This window comes from Octodon degus, unplaced genomic scaffold (genome assembly GCF_000260255.1).
Source record: "Octodon degus isolate 3935 unplaced genomic scaffold, OctDeg1.0 scaffold00014, whole genome shotgun sequence".
In the NCBI taxonomy this organism is placed as follows: domain Eukaryota; kingdom Metazoa; phylum Chordata; class Mammalia; order Rodentia; family Octodontidae; genus Octodon; species Octodon degus.
The window spans coordinates 10,699,086-10,716,605 of record NW_004524590.1 but is presented as its reverse complement, the minus strand read 5'-3'; the positions used below and the strand labels follow the sequence as shown (position 1 = coordinate 10,716,605).

The following is a 17,520-nucleotide window of genomic DNA, read 5'->3' as shown; positions in this document are numbered from 1 at the left end:
TATCCATTTTGTATCTGTGTATTCAAAATGGTTAGTATAGTTACATATACTAACCATATACTATAGTTACATTCTCTTAATGAATAGAGGGATTTGTTCTAATAGTGTTTGTAAATAGGATATCATGTTCGCATCTTGTACAGCAATTAACTACTTGGAAGAATGTATGTAATGTGTTAATTATTGAAACTGTCCTACCAATTTGGTTTGAAACTGTCTCATTGCCATTTGTTTCTCAATAAAATTATGGAAAAAAATAAACTAAAAAAATTTTTTAAAATGATGGAGGGAGAAGAGGGGAAGGAGATGAACTCATAATTGATAGAAAACAGAAAGGGTGTCCAGAATGGGAAAGGATCAGGAGTTAGAGCAGAGAGAGACAGAAAGGGAAGAGAAGATGTAAGAATTAAGAGGTTTTATGTATATGTAGAACTCCCCATGATAAATGTAAATAGTATGTACTGCAAATGTATGCTAATAAAAATAAATTAAACTTGACCTTATAAAATTAAAAAAAATGTTTTCTGACTGTGTTACACCTCAGTGGGCAAAGTCCTTGAGGCATCTTGTGTAAGTTTGCAGGTGTCCCCAGATGTTCAGGGAAGTGCTAAATGATGTCTTTACTGGCAAACAGGTTGGATGCTAGAAGAGACATGTCCAGTTTGAGCCTTATCTTTATATGATTTTTTTTTCAGTTGAATTTTTCTCGTCTGTTACCTACCATTCCTCCTTTAGCTGAATCATAGACTCTTAAAATGCTGTTCTTGAGAAAATTCAGTTCTCGTAGACTGCTGTATTTTGTATATTGTTGCTTATATCAGCGAATGGTACCACCAACTACATATTTGACTAGCCTAGACACATGGACACATCATGTTTCAAGTCTCATCCTACTTTTTTTTGCCAATGTTGCCTTTTGGGGGTGGGAGGGGGATGGGCCTATTTGTCTTCATTATCAGTACCAGTCCTATTTAGCCCTTCATTATACTTCTTACTACAGTACTCTCTGTCATTTTAGTTGGGGGGGGGGGGGCAATACTGGAGGTTGAACCCAGGGCCCCCTGAATGGTATACAGGCTATGGTAGTCTCTTAATCTGTCTTTATTCTTAACATCTACATTTCATTGTTCAAAGCCGCATATAATCTGCACTAGTTTTGCTGCCTTGTTTCCATGTTTTGGAGTTTAAAAAAATATTTTTAAAAATCTGCTTTAGTATGTCCAGATGTAACAATCAACTGAACTTGCTATACTTCCAGTTGAATGGAATCTACAACCTACTATGTCTTGACTAGGAGAACATGTTAGATTCTTCTTAGTACCATTTAGAACAGACTAATGTTTGACCTCTTCCTCAGACCAATTTAAACAGAATGGGAAGAGGTGAGGAGGAAGGTTATGTCAACATAAAAAATATTTGCAGGTAACTGAGTGTGTGTGAACATTGAGATACAGTGTTTGAAGCACATAGTTCTTGCCACTGATTTGGCAAGTCTTATTTGACCTGGTTCCAGACAAAAAGAAACAAAAAGAAGGTGAAAGGTAACTCTTAAACATTGTCCTGTATAGGAATGAACCTTGAAATTGTATAATAGGCATGCTGAAAGCTTTAAATACAACCAATGCTGGATTCTAGGTAAAGGAAGTGGAAAGAAAACTGGTCCTTGATTGTATCTCTCATTTGGTAAATCATATAACTTTGGAATCTGTTGAATCTCTGCACTTAGTATTATTTGAAAAAACTACATCCTTAATGTTTTGGCTCTGAGATTATTTTTAACTGGGAACTTCCAAACCACCATCGCTAATTAAGAGGAGAATTTAGTGGTAAAATGACCGTTTACTATGCTTTCCTAATATTTTCCTTATATAAATAATTGTGCAGTGAGCATACTGGTGTGTGTATAACTATTTTCCCCAAAATTGGATTTTATTTTGCTATTTAGGTTAGCATTAGCATATCAGTAGTTGATATTATTGCTTTTGTTTAATATTTCCAATTTTTTTTCTCAAAAGATAAGTCAGAATTAAGATAAGATATTAACAGAATTAAGTATCTTTATTCATTGAACTTTATTTTTTGCATTGTAACTTATGCATGATGTTATTGTAATTTTTCAGTTTTATTCTGAATACGTTGATCATTTTTCTGTGTTTTTATGCTTAGTTGTATGTATGTATGTATGTATGTATGTATGTATGTATGTATGTTTTTTGTAGAATCGGGGATTGAACTCAGGCCCTTGCGCTTGCCAGGGAAGCACTTATTCCACTGAGCCATCTCCCCGGCCCCTAAAGCTTTATTTTTTTAAGGAATAATATAATGTCTTTTGTACCATAATTTAGTAGCTGTGGAATGTGGAGTTTTTACTAAAACAAGGGGATAATTAATAATTTTTCATGACAGATTGGTATAAGATTAAAGTGAGATTTTTTCTAAAGATCTTTAAGTCCTTTTGTAATGACAATAAGTCTTTTCCCAAATTTGTTACAAATAATTTTAACATTTTTTCCATTTTCTGGGCATTATTTTACACAGAATTATATTTGTCATTTGACAGTCATAATTTAAATGTAAGAACAAAATGCAAAAAAGTAATGTGCATAAATATATGAGGCAATATGGCAATAGATATGAAATAACAAAAATACCATGATAGTAGGCTAAAGGCAGGAGACACTTTCAAAGATTTCTTTATATCTTCATATTTTACATATCTTTGACCAGTTCGTTTGAAAGTGGTATGTTATATGTGAAGTCTTTACTCTTGAGTCACAGCTGTAAGTGCAGATACCATTTTAAAAGAAGAAAGAAAATTGAGTATGTTAAAAAGCATAACATATATAAGCTTATTAAAATTTATTTTATTTTTCTTTTAGAAACATGATCAGGGGCAAGTTCTGTTGGATATAGTCTTCAAGCATCTTGATTTAACTGAGCGAGACTATTTTGGTTTGCAGTTGGCTGATGATTCCACAGATAATCCAGTAAGTTTAAACTCTTCCCTTTAATTTTAGCTTTTCTTTATGATGTAATTTTTGCTAATGAGTTTCAAGTTTTTATTTGAATACTCATTATTCTTTTGTCTTCTCCTTTTCTTGATGGTTTAATCTATTAGAGGTTAGTGCCTGTAAGATTTTTATAATTATAAGTCAGTCTATAATCTTGTGCCAGTTTCCATTTATTTATTTCAGAAAACTGTAAGTGTAATTCATCTCACTTGAATTAAAAAGAGAAAATTGGGTTATTAAGTTTAAAATATTATGGGGTCAGGGAGATAGCTCAGTGGCATAAGCTCCTGTCTGGCAAGAACGAGGTCCTGAATTTGATCCCCAGTACCAAAAAAAAGATTAAAATGTTTTGGCCAGTAGTGCATGCCTATAATCCCAGCACTAGGGAGGCTGAGTCAGAAGGGTCTCTGAGAGTTCAAGGTTACCCTAGGTTACCAAGTGAGAATGTATCTTTTTTTTTAAAAAAAAAAAAGGGTTAAAATATTTTGAGACACATAAGGTAATCTACACTAAAGTAAAATTAGCTTTTTGCTGCATTCATGGAGAACTATTTCTAACCAAAGTCTTAGTGTAGATTTTCTATGTAGTGATATTCAAAATAGACCCTTGCAAAAAACATGCACATTAAAATTCCCTTTCAAGAGCTGTACAAATCTTGGGCATTAAATTCCTTGGATTTTTACTTACTATGCAGTAGTTGCAGTCTTTTTTTTTTTTTTTATTAGAAACAGCAAATTATAAATGATAATAAAGATGTTTACCTAGACAATTCAATGTTATGCAATGCAAAACCTTATCATGAACCTGGTGTTTGTTTTGAAAGGTGTACTTACAAATCTGGTTAAATTCTTTGTAAGTTTGTGTGGTCATATCATGAGGCGCTTTTGTAAAAAAAAAAAAAAAAAGATACTCAAGGGAGTCCATTTTGAAAGAAATATTCTGTAGAGTTTAGAAAAACAGGGAAGCTAATGGAATAATTCTCTGGATTGTGTTTTATAACATTTATGAAACAAATGGGTTTATTTTGTGTTTGTTGCTTTTCTCTCATTGTTAAGATCCTAGTTTTCTGAATGAGTTTTAGTAGGAAATAAAAATACAAGATGTTAAATACTACCACTTACTTTCTTGGGATCTTTTAGTAATTTGTATTACAAGCCAACAGAGGAGAAATAGATGTGAATAAAAACAAACCAAGGGCTGGCAAGATAGCTCACCAGATCTCTTTTCTCAAATGGGCTACATCTCTTGGTCTAAGTGTCTAATTGTTTATGATCCAAAATAATTGTATTAGAAAATTTGAAAGAGCCAAGCAAGGCTTTAGAGATTATATAATTTAACACTTTTATTTTTCATGGGAAAATTCCAAAGAAATATCTGTCATTAATGAAATGAGGAATGGAATCTCCAAACTCCCTGTGATAGTTTTTTCATTGGACTGTAATTTCAATACTTAAAGAAGTGTGTCCAAAGAAGAGCCTTAGAGAATAATTCTTACCGGTAATGTATGATTTCTAGTTGTCAGTATGAAATCATATGAAGGTTTTGAAGGATGAGTGCAAGAAAGGGATGCCAAACTTTAAAAGGGAAAGGTTTAAGGAAGGAGTAGTATGAAACATCTACTGAACACTTACTAATTAAATGTTTTATATATAATAACTCATTTAGTCTGCACATTCATGATCAAAATTTTCTTTTGAAAATTTGTGAGTTTTCAAAGAGTTACCACTTCACAAGTGAACTAATTTGTTTAATGAGCTATAGTTGTATGAAATCAGTTGGAGAAATGAGGAGAAGACTGGATTAATATAGCCAGACGACTCAGCTTAGTCCCGCCCTAAGTGAGTCTTGAGCCACCAAGAAACTTCTCACCTTTATTGAGGGCTAAAAACAGGCTAAGGAATGTGCATAACTAATTTGGTAAAGGAACTACTATCTATATTGCTTCCAGCATTCACCAAACTCTTTTAAGTTCACACAACACTAGCAGGTAACATCCCAGGGTAAGGATCAAAGAAAAGACAGGGTGCCTCCAGGAAATGCTGTTATCTGTGACTTTGTATCCCAGCTTGCTGGAATTTACAAGAGACAACTTGTCTTTTTAGGTTCTGTTTCTTGGTCTTTGCTTCCTTGAGACAGCAGGCTTCTGTATCATATCTCTACAATATGTTACATTTCTCATTTGAACTCCCACTTCTCTGGGTCTAAAGCCTATGTTGTCTTAGTTCCTTTCCAAGAGATGGTGGCAGAAATGTACTATATTTTCTCCCTTCAAAAAAATCTAAATATATTAAGGAAAAGTGGTAGTATGCAACAAAATTATCAGTAGTTATCGAAGGAATATGGTAACAATGAAATAATTTTCATGTTTTTAGTTCAACTTTTTTTCATCTTAAAGCTTATCCATGTTATATATACTACGTATGTATATATTATACATGTATATGTGCCTTATATATTAGATCAGAACTAATATTACCATTTGCACGTAGACATTGAAATTAGTTTAATTATAATTAATTTAATCATAATTTAAAAACTAGAAAGGTACTTAGGGCTTTGTAATATATTTTTTAATGTTTGTTTGGTACTGGGTTTCACTACACAGCTTGGACTTGTAGTGATCCTCCTGGCTCAGTCTTCCCAGTGCTGGGATTACAGAAGTGCAGCACCACGCCTGGTTTTCGGGGTTCCAGGGCCAAAACAGGGCGTGCACTACTGGGGATAAAACCCAGGTCCTTGCACTTGCCAGGCAGGCACTTAGAATGCCAAGCTATCTCCCTAGTCTTAGGGTTTTCTTTTTGCCTTACAAGTACCAAATATAGAATCATGGCTATCTTCTTTAGAATCTTCCTTAATAAGTTCTAATGAAACAGAATTAGGGAAAAAGCTTTGACTTACAGAAAATTCTCATACTTTAAAAGTTATTTGCCACAAGCGTAGATTTTTAGCATAATGTTATAATAGTAATTTTTAGTAAATCTATGTTGAGTGAAGAAATTGAATGAGGTGATTATGATTATTGTATGTAATTCCTTAGTTTCACAGTCAGTTAAAGGCATTGGCTGAATATCATTGTAGAAAAGCATGATAGAGCAAAGCTGCTCAATTCATGGCTTCCAAAAAGCAGAGCAAGGGAAAGTGTCAGAAATAAGAGATGTATCCCAAGACCACATCTCTATTACTCATCCAGACACTTGTTGTTCTAATCCCCTAGGCACTTCCCAAACCAAACAAACTGAAAATAAAATAAACCATTGCATTCCACCCTTTTTTACCGTGACACTACAACCAATCTCCTGAAGCCATACCTCCAAATAAAGTGGTAACCAGCTCAACATTGCACCTTTAATGATGTAACTATCTTGTACACAAGTTGCAGTAATCCCTTCTCTTAGGCTTAGCAATTGTAGTTTTGCTCAGAAGTCCAAATGTCTTCTCTGAGACCAAAAAGCAAACTAGCATCCAGAACCCATGATGATGAGGTGTGAGTTCTAGAGGGTTTAGGTGAAACAGTGCTATAGCCTTGTCATTTGCCAGTTACCTGTCCTGCCTTGGCCTGGCTCTACTCTTTCCAGCTTTCACTGTTGGACCTTCAGTGTTCTTGGCATTCAGTGTTCTCTTAACTTACTGAGATCTCCAGTGCACCTTCAGCTTTGTTCCCACAGTTTCATACACCCACATTTTGGATCCATTGCCTAGCCTCCAGCCTTCCTTTCAAATCTGAGTAGAAGCTTGCAAGACCCAACAGCTCTTGCTTTCTGCATCCCTAAACAACCAGCATTCCTGGACTATATCAAGTTCTGCCAGCAACTCAGTCAGTAAGCAAGATTCCTTGAACCCTGGCTGCAGTGGCCTCAGAATAGCTAAACCATGGTGAAATGAATTCCAGGGAACCAGTTCCTTAGGCAACCCCTCTTAGCAGGTGTCTAGGGACTTCCTTTTCAAATGAAAGATTTAATCTTTTTTAGATGGGTTTGCTGATTTCTGAGATGCCCTCAAGGCATCATCTTGTCCCAATTCAAAGTTCGTTTGATCAGTCAGCCATCCGTGCTTCTGTCCTTCTGCCCACCCTTTCTCCCTCCTTTCCTTCTTTATTCCTTCCTCCCCCCCCACCCCGTTCATCTTTGTCTCTTTTAAGTACATGTTAGTAATGTAGAATGGTAAGGTTCATTTTGGTAAATCACCATTCTGTGGGTTTATTTTAATAAATTACTATATACATTTAACATATTCCTCTCCCTTTGTTCTTTTCTAATCACATTTTCTTTCTTATCACCAAATACTGCCTTGTGTTTTCCTCACATTCATTCATTCATTCATTCATTCATTCACTCACTCACTCACTCACTCACTCTACTTACTTGATATGGTTTAGATCTAAACTGTCCCCCGAAAATCAGATGTGTTTGGAAGATAATTGGATCGTGGGGCACCATACTTATCAGTGGATTCATCCATTGATAAGTTAAGTGGCTAAGTATACTATAGGAGATGGAACTTGAAGATAAGTCAGTGACATATAGGGTGCTATTCAGAAGGGTATATTCTTGTCCCCAGCTCCTTCTTCTTCACTCTGCCTCCTGGTTGCCATGTATTAAGCAGCCATTTGCTACTATGCCTTTCTACCATGCCAGTTCTGTCGCGGAGCCAGCAGATGATAAACTAAAACCAAGGTCCAAAATGATTTTCTCCTCCTTAAGTTGTAGGTGTCAGATATGTCCTTGCAATGCAAAAGTAGGTAAGAGAATATAAAGAAGAAAAATGTATGACATCTAACTTTGTGAACTTGGCTTATTTCACTTAACATGCTGGTCTCTTAAATCCATTCATTTTCTTACAGATTATACAGTTTCATTCTTTACAACTGAATAATACTTCTGTTGTATGTTACGGGTCGGTGCTGAAAGAAACAAGGAGAAAACCTGATAAATATAGCTTCAGAGGTCTCACTGAGATTAGTCTTTCTCCAAGTGAGCTCAGAGCCTCAGAAGCATCTCACATTTATTGAGGGGTAAAGGCAGACCAAGGAATGTGCATAATTACTTAAGTGAATACAAACTACTATCTCTGTTGACTTCCACCATTTGCGTAACACTAGGTTCACACAAATGCAAGCTGATAGCATCCCAAGTAAGGGATCAAAGGACAAGGCGCCTGTAGGAGAAGCTGTTATCTGCAGCCTTGAATCCCAGCTTTCTGGGAATTTGCAAACAGACAGCAACTCTCCTCAGACTGTCTATTGTTCCCTGCTCTCTTGGAACATCAGGCTTTTGTCTCAAATCTATGTTTTTACATGCTTCAGAGTGTGTGTGTGTGTGTGTGTGTGTATGTGTGTATCACATTTTCTTTTTTGATGGACATTTAAGCTGTTTGGATAGCTTGCCTTTTTTGCATTGGACTCCTCTCTCTCTCTCTCTCTCTCTCTCTCTCTCTCTCTCTCTCTCTCTCTCTCTTTTAGTATACCAGAGGTGAAAAAACCAAATGACCTGGTACCACATGTCACACGAGCCCCATCCCCAGACTCACTGAGCCTGGGCAGAGTGGTACATACCTGTAATCCCAGTGCTGAAAAGACTGAAAACCCGAGGATCACTAGGAATCTGAGCTGCGTAGTAAGACCCTGTACCAAATGCATTTAAAAAAAAAAAGAAAAGAAACAAAACAGAATTCACAGAAGTAGAAGAAAGCATTATTATACTTGTAGGCCCAGAAGTGCTATGTACTCCACAGTCTGAGCCAGGAGCTTGGAGGGGTAATAGGACCTTTGATGAGAAAAGGGTAGCAAACTAAGGAACAGAAGTAAAACAAAAGCAGTTATGCATACCTGACAGTTTGGAACTCTGCACATCTAGGTGGCCATAGCTGGCTGTGGAGTAAGATATCAGGATGTGGTGAAGCTGTTTGTTTATTATATCAGGGTGTAGCTGTTACGGGAAAGGGAAGAAGAAAAGGTGCAACATAGGAACATCTGGAATGAGCAGTTTTGTTTTTCCTCTAGCAATATCACTATAATATGCTAACTTTAATTCTTTTTTAAATATACCCAGGAGTGGTACAGCTGGGTCAAATGGTGTATCTATGTTTGTTTATTTATTTTTTATGTATTTGGTACAGGATCTCACTACGCAGCTTGGACTCATAGTGATCCTCATGTTTTCAGTTTCTCTAGTGCTGGGATTACAGGTGTGCACCACTTTGACTGTCTTGGTGGACCTGGGGGTGGGACTGGCAGGGCATGTGGTGCCTGGGATCAAACCCCAGTCCCTGCTCTTGCCTAAGCAGGCACTTAGTCATTGAGCTATCTTTCCAGCCCTATTTATTTTTTGAGGACCCTTCATACTGCGTTGTGTAGTGATTATACTAGCTTGGAAAGTAGATTCCTTTTTAGTTGCATCTTTGCCAGCATTTGTTGGAGATCGGCCTGGCCTCCAGCCCTTAGTGCTGGAGTCCTTGCCCCAGATAACACCCATGGGGAACCAGCCTGCTCCTCCAAGCTTTACTAAAGGCAAGAACCCCCACGCTGGAATACGCTGTCCTAGAGGGCATATGTTAAACTAAACTCTGTGTCTTTATCATTCATCCTCATTCTTCCTTGTGTCAGGGGAGCAAACTACTAGCAGGACTAGATTCCTGCAAGTGGCACCTTGCAGGGTGGAGAAAGCATGGAGGAATGGGCTGGTTCCACACACATGGTGCTGGACATGGGATCTGGGACCTGTGGTGTAGGCTGGTTTCCAGTGAGAGTTGTTTTTTTGTTTGTTTGCTTGTTTTTAAATTTATTTATTTGGTACAGGGTCTTGCTACACACCTTGGACTCGTAGTGATCCTTCTGTCTCAGCCTCCCCAGTGCTGGGATTCTAGGCATGTGCCACTATGCCTGGTTTCAGTGGTCAGCACACCATGTGGCTGGTACAGCATGTGGTAGTGGCATTTGAACCCAGTCCTTGCACTTGCCAAGCTGGCACTTAGACCACTGAGCTATCAATAACCATTCTGACTGGGCAGAGATAGAATCTTATTGTAGTTTTATTTTACATTTCTCTGTTTAAAAATGTTATTAAACATTTTCTCATATATTTATTGGCCTTTGGAATGCTTTGAAATTTCCACTACCAGATCAGTTAGTCTAGTATCCTTAAATTTAGCCTCCCAAAAAGTCTTGAGATATGAATGAAGTTTAGAGAATTTAGAGGTTTGGTGGTGTTTTTTTGTTTTTGTTTTTGTTTTTTCCAGAGTAACATCCATGATCTCTAGTCCTTCCTGTTCCCAGTGGAATATCTGTTCCCATCAGTAAGTCTGTGAGTCTGGCCTTTATTATCTTTGTTCCCATCAACGTTATGATATCCTTAGACACCTAACGTTCAATAAGTCCTATTCACAGCGTTCTAATGTTTCTCTAGCCCACATCTTAAAACCTTTACAAACTCCTGCAAAGCGTTTCCAGAGATTTCTGAACCACATAGTCAAATACAATCACAACAGTGACAAATTTTCTGCATTGCTTAGCCTTCCCAGTGCTGGACAGGGTACTGACACAACTTTGAGAAGGGCAGTTTCATTGTAGTTTCAGAGGATTCAGTCCATAATATAGATAAATAGCTTAATTCATGGTGGCCAGGAAGCAGAGCTGGGGTAACAGTGCCAAAGGAGGAGGAGCCAAGCACTATGTATAGAACCCAACAGGGTTCAAAGATAAGGAAACAAGAGAAACCAGTAAAATGCCAAAATCACAGCACAAACTATCAAAAGATGACCCATGCAGACACACCCAACAGGTATGCTTTTCTAGTCCCCTAGGTAGCTCCTAAACTTGTCAAGTTTACAATTAAGTTTAACTAAACCATTGACAGTGGCCTTAATCATCATGCTGTTTATCAAAACCTTGAGAGTATATTTATTATTCTTGTGCATTTTTTACTTGGAGTAAATACCCTTTGCCTAGAGTTTTTGATTAGTAAGATCTACTGTGGAGTTCAGGTATTTGCCTTTCAGTTGAGTTCCTATATATGCTAATATTGCTGGTCCAAAGAGACACATTTTGAAAATCACTGCTATAAGTTGATGAATTGTCAAGACTACTAAAATATGAATTAATTTATTAGGAATGATTTGATTCATCCTTTGAATCCTTTGAAGATTTCTTTTTTATATGACAGAGTTCTTGAATTTATTTTTATCACATTTTAGTACTTAACAGGAAATGTCATATAGAAGATGACCAGTATTTACCAATCCATGATTTTAGTGTAATTGCTAAAATACTTGACTATATTTCACGTTAGTATTTCTCTCATATTTGTATCATGTATCTAGTATGACAGTGTGCCTTAACGTAGGCTCTTACTACCTATTGCATAAACCTCCTGGATACCCTGCCAAGTACTTCTTTCTCTTCTCTTTCCTCCCTTCTTTCCCCCTTCTTTTCTGTTTTAATCCTCTCCCACTTTGGAAAGGAATGACTGATGATAGCTGATATACAGAGAAATGTTTCAGAAAGACGCAGCAATAGTACAGCCATTTAATGTGAAGTGACAGAAATGCTGTATTTTAAGAATTTGAAAAAAAGTTAATTTGGGAAGTATTTACAGTAATAGAAGAGTGGTAAAAGATAAGTTTTGAGTAGTATATGAGATCATGAAGTACCTTTCATTCTGTTAATATATTTACCTATGAATTTGTGTAATAGCATGATACTTGTACTTGTTAGATGGATCATCACTTTGATTATAGCATAGCTGGTGACTAATAGATGGTTGGAGGATGGTGGAATAATGAAGTTACTAGGAAAATTAATGATTGGAGGGCATGAAGAGAAATGAACGAAAATAAAGTCAGTAGAACTTGTTGATTTGGTTAAGATAGAGTTCGTAATGGAATTGAATTAACTCATTTATTCAGTAGCACTTTAAAATAATGTAGGATTTCTACACAGATGATTACATATGAAAATGGTAAATCTATGTTGTACTCCTTAGATAAACCCCAAGAGACACAGTTGCTTATAATCTTACTTAGTGTATTGGAACTTTGCTAAAAAAAACCTGCTTTGCAACAGCAAGAAAAAACACTGAAAGGACACCCAGGATGTGGAAACACCTTTATTTTGTATTGATGGGCTCTGATCAGGTTCATTCCCAAAATATGAGGCCCTAAAGGATCAGGAAGGAAGGTTTCTATGGGGTTGAAAAAGTGAGTACAAAGGCAGACTTACTAGGCTGTCTTTGATTCTTGAACTATGCATCACAGTAACCAGCTGTTTCTAAGAAACAAAAGTAACAGGAACTGGAACTATTACCTTGGCAACTAACAAACTGAGGTATACTGACTGGGAGGAATTTTCTGCTATAATTTCTGGGATTTTTTCACAGATTCCTTAGAATACTCTATGTAAGTAATCATGCATGTGTGACATTCACTTTGATATATGTATCAAAGGACATACCAAAGTTGACTTACGTTTCTGTAGTATGAAGTACTGTAAAATTTAGTGGACAAACAGCTTCCTTCAGCCAGTAAATAGGAAAGGCTGCTTGTCATCTATTGGAAGAAGCTGTCATGCTTCTGGTTCCCTAACTCAGAATTTTTATTTATTTTTACCTGTGTATCTTTTATTGTTTCATGGATTGCTTTGAAGTTTTTACATAATTATCTTAAAATCCTGTGTATAGTTTCTTTAAAGTTAAATAAGCATCCTATTTGAAAAAGCAAACATAAATGTTTTTGTAGCAAGATGGCACACTTTGCACATGCTAATTTTAATGACTTACAGTGCACTGTGTATTTTAATTTTATTGTTCAATTTAAGCCAATTAATGCTATGGATCAAGTATTAGCCTCATTTTGTAGATGAGACAATTGTGATACTGAGAAATGAAGTAAATTGCCTAAGATCACAGTGCTATTGAATAATAGAGTGGTTTTAGAGGTGTTCTATATTAAGCAGTGAGCAGGGAAGGCATTTACTGACACTGCTGGGAATATTTGGAACAAGGTATACTTATAAAAGCCACTGCTATTATGGACTGCCAGATTGTATTGGATTATTTTGCTGAATTCACATACCTACAATATCTTAAATGACAATGGAATACCCATCTCTGACAAAACTGAACAAAAAAGAAGGATATAAACGAAGGACCATTTTGTACTGAAATACGTGTATTTCATAGAGTATCTGTATGTACAAAATAGGATAGATACACAGCTACTTTCTCTTAATTCAGTGAGAAGAAAGATTTGTATTAATAGTGTTTGGATAGGATATCATGTCTACATCTTGTACTATGAATAACTCTACAAAGACAACAATATGCAGTGTATTAATTATTGTGTCTGACCTATTAACCTGTTATGAAATTGTCTCACTGCGATTTGTTTCTCAATAAAATTAATAAAAAAAAGTAGCTAGTTCATTAACCAAGTAAATCCTATCCATTGGGCTTTTGGAAAGCACTTACCTATGTGCCTACCCCTAAGTGTAAATACTTGGATTGGCAAAGTTAGCCTGTGATACCAGTTAACTGGTAACACTCAGTGGAAAGTAATAAAATAGACAACATTTGAGGAAATTCAGCACTGAGAAAACAATCTAACTTGTTAAAGCACGTATTTTGTGTGGGAGGAATTAAGAGAACAGTTCTGTAAGGATGGAAAAATATTGCCATTCTTGGAGTTAATAAGAAAATGAAGTGAATTTCCATGAATGTTGTAATTGAGAAAAACAACCTAATGTAGATTTATTTTGTCTAATTATGATTATTTTTTATATACTTAAATGGGGGCCTGCCCATTAGCTCAGCTCTTTCAGTGATTGCTTAAACAAAGCAGTCAGGCTCAGGATGCTGTGGTTTGTTCCCCAGATCCTCAAGCCTTGCCAGATATACCCTGAAGGCATCCTGAGCCAGCAAAATAAATAAATAAATAAATAAATAAATAAATAAATAAATAAATAAGTAAATAAATAAATAAAAAATCCTTCTGAACTTTTTTTGGGGGGGAGTTGCCCTTAGCTCAATCGTTTAAGTGCCTGTTTAAGCAAAGGCAGTCAGGAGCAGGATACAGAGGTTCGATCCCCAGCTAGACCTGCCCTTCAGGCAGCCTGAGCCACGAAAAAAAAAAGCAAAACTCCTTTTATGTACTTAAATGCCATTTATCTTTCCTTACCTACAAACTGTCCTTATCCATTGCCTGTTTTTTAAGTGTTGATCTTTTTCTTATTGATGTGCAAAGTTTCTTTACATATTGATTTTCCCCAATTTTTCTTTTGACTTACTGATTATAAATGCCACTGTTTTTGCTTAGTAGTGCTTGTTACAGCATTGCTCTTTTCATGAGTTAAATTGATAACCTCAGTCCTGTCTCTGTGACATCATTGATGAGGTCTAAGTTTGTGGTGTCTATAATACTCCTTTAAGCTGTGTTAACACATCTATTTGTGTATGTAATTATATTTGTTTTACTTATGTCAGAATATTTTGAAGGGGAACTGAATGAGGCAGTCATGTTTGGGATATATTATTCTCAAAATTTGATTGTAGGCAACCCTTAAAGTAAATGCAGTTTATGACTTCCCATTATGTTCGGATATTTTGAAGGGAAACTTAATGCTGTAGAGTTTGGTAGAGTATTGATCTCAGTTTTGATTTTAGACAATATTAAAGTAAATGTAATTTATAATTTTCCTTAGAAAAATATGAAGAAAAAATCATTGGATTAATACAGATTAGTGAAAAGATAGAGAAATGGAGGGTAAACAAATGTTGAGACAGAGCTAAAAAACAGCTATTTGTTAGAAATGGAGTAGGTACTACCTCCAACTGTTGAGTCATTTGGTGTCTAGATAGTCTTTGAATAAATATTTCCACACATATTCTAGGCCAAGTCATGTACTAAGTGATGTCCTCTTTATTGATTGAAACAGATTTGAACCCAGGCCTTTTGGAACTTATAATCTAATGAAAGATACAAGCAATAAAAGGAAAAAACAAACAATATAATTGTGAAAATGTCATGAAGGAGATTAATGTCTTTTTCATTTATGAAAATAACAATTGGGAGCTGCTTGGCATCCATTTGGTAGAGTGGTCCATGAAAGCCTTTAAGAGGAGGTAGGATTGATAGTAATGAAGAGGAAGGTGTCTACTATGAGAAAACTGTGAAAAGGAAGCTTGAAATTGGGAGACTTAAGATGGCATCTTTGAGAAAGAGAAAGGCACGCACAGGGCTGTACCTGCTAATTTGAGATAAGGTAGAGACCATTCAAGGTGTTGTAGTCCTGCACTGAGAAATTATCAAGAGGTGTTAAGCAAAGGAGCAGTATAAGCAAGCTTATGTTTTAAACATTTTCAGATGAGAATGAAGAAAGAAAAAAATAGAGAGTGATTCATAGACAATGACCAATGCCTAGACTACAACAAGGAAGATAGCAAAGTAGACTGAGAAAAATTGGTAAATTCTAAGAGTAGTTTGAAGTTAGAGTTGATTGGATTTAGTGTGTCACATGTTACAAATAATGGAAAAAATTCATGGATTATTTCCAGCTGTTTGTTAATAAACTCTAATGGGTTGGGGGTGTAGCTCAGTGGTTGAGGGCTTGCCTGTCAAAGAGGGTTCAACTCCCAGAACCACCACAGATAAGTAAATAAATTTTAAATGTTTATATGCTTTTCATGAAATCAAATATGGCTGGTAGGAGTTAGGTTTATAAACAGTGATACATAATTTATATCTATGTAGTTCTTTTGAAATTACTGCCACATTTAGAACCTCATTTTGGTTCTTTAATTTTTTTTACCTGAAATATGTTGGTAACTGAAATGTTTTCTGAATTCATTTATAATTTTCGAGAAATAAGAGTTTCACTGGCATTCAGAAATATTGAGACTGCTTAAAATTATACACGAAAAGTAGTCATCCCCAAACTAATCTGACTCTTCCGAAATTGGTTTTAATTTTTTAAACAATTTTAAGGAATATTGTAAAAATTGTAAGATGTATTTTATGAAATAAAATTTTAAGTTCTGTAGTTTACATTTTCTGAGTGTAAAGCCCAACATTTTATCTTATGAAAGGTAAAGGAGTTTTTAAACTTGTCAAATAAAATAGTTAAATGTATAGATAGCATTTCAGATTGCTGTAGTTACCAAACATCTTTACTTTTGAAATAGAGATTATTGCTTATTATATATTTATGAGAAATTCAATTACAGCTATCCCAAATGCATTCAGTAATCTCTAGCATAGTTTTGTCATTTCATATAAATTGTATTATCTGTAATCTAATGATTATTTTCCCACCTGTAAGTTGTTTTATTTATTTATTTATTTGTGTGTGTGTGTGTGTGTGTGTGTGTGTGTGTGTGGCCAGCTCAGCCCACCAGGGGGCGGGGCTGGCTGGCATGTGGTGCTGGGGGATTGAACCGTGGTCCCTGTGCTTTGCTAAGCTTGTTCTAAGTAGGTGCTTTAAACCACTGAGCCATCTCACCAGCCCCACCTGTAAGTTTTTAAAAATGCAATTTTTAATGTTAATCTTCAAGTAGAACAGATTTATAAGAACTGAAATATTAGTTCCTTAGGGAAAAAAGAAATCAGTCTTCTTCACTTATTTTTCAGAGATGGCTAGATCCAAACAAACCAATAAGGAAGCAGCTGAAGAGTGAGTATACACATTTACTTGGTGTTTTAGAAGCATATGTTATGAAGATAGGGGATTAGTATAATCTTATTAATTAGAATTGCTTTTATTAATTCTAGGAGGATCTCCTTACAGTTTGAACTTTAGAGTCAAATTTTTTGTAAGTGACCCCAACAAGTTACAAGAAGAGTATACAAGGTTGGTATATTGGAACATATTTCTTTTGAAAATTCTGTTAGAACTCTAATGAAATTTAGAAATTAACTAGACAAAAATAGATTATCACGTTGTAATTCTGAGCTTCCCAGCCAGCACATAGAATAATTAATGGTTGTTTCCTCTCCTTTTTTTTTTTTTTTTTTTTTTTGGCAGTACCTGGAATTGAACTAGGGACCTTATGCTTGCCATGCAGGCACTTATGCTGCTGAGCTATATCCCTGGCCCTTTCCTCTCATTATGGATGAGTAGAAGGGCTTTTAATATTAGAACCTCAGTACCACCCCACTGAGTGACAAGTAGTCTCCCAAGTGGTAAGATGAGAATTTTCAAAGGTTTTTTTCTCCATGTAAAAGCTTTTCTGTATGTATATTTTCTTCATTGAGGGAAATGGAATTTCTAAAGCATATAACCATTATAGGCAGGAACAGTGGTCAGTAGTGGATATTGTTTAGAATATTGTGCTGGAGTGGAAAAAGCTAAATTAAGGATATTCAGCCTAAGATACTAATTCTTAGGCTGTATCTATAGAATCTTTTAATGCTAATCCAAGTAAGAAAAATGAACTAAAATTTATGAGAATCCTTTTCTTTGTGTTTGTTGAGGGAGGCTGATTTTTTTTTTTTTTTATTAAATAATGGGAAAAGCCAGCCATATAGG

General features: G+C 35.6%; 1 protein-coding gene and 1 long non-coding RNA gene across 9 annotated transcripts in view; one reads left to right on the top strand and one right to left on the bottom strand.

The window, feature by feature from the left end:
• The window catches only part of LOC111815304, a 17,805-nt gene extending 9,569 nt beyond the window's left edge, over positions 1-8,236 (bottom strand). Inside the window, exons 1-2 of the long non-coding RNA XR_002820013.1 lie at positions 8,105-8,236; positions 963-967 (exon numbers count right to left, since the gene is read on the bottom strand). This is a non-coding gene — a long non-coding RNA (uncharacterized LOC111815304). The remainder of the gene's footprint in view (positions 1-962; positions 968-8,104) is intronic.
• The window catches only part of Ptpn4 (protein tyrosine phosphatase, non-receptor type 4), a 221,200-nt gene that overhangs the window by 95,523 nt on the left and 108,157 nt on the right, over positions 1-17,520 (top strand). For 5 of the 8 annotated variants that reach the window (XM_023709700.1, XM_023709703.1, XM_023709704.1 and 2 more), the window contains 3 exons: positions 2,880-2,987; positions 16,623-16,665; positions 16,743-16,842. In XM_023709700.1, coding sequence (XP_023565468.1) covers positions 2,880-2,987; positions 16,623-16,665; positions 16,743-16,842 — 251 coding nt within the window. The remainder of the gene's footprint in view (positions 1-2,879; positions 2,988-16,622; positions 16,666-16,742; positions 16,843-17,520) is intronic. The other 3 variants (XM_004626351.1, XM_023709705.1, XM_023709706.1) reach the window with 3 other exon arrangements.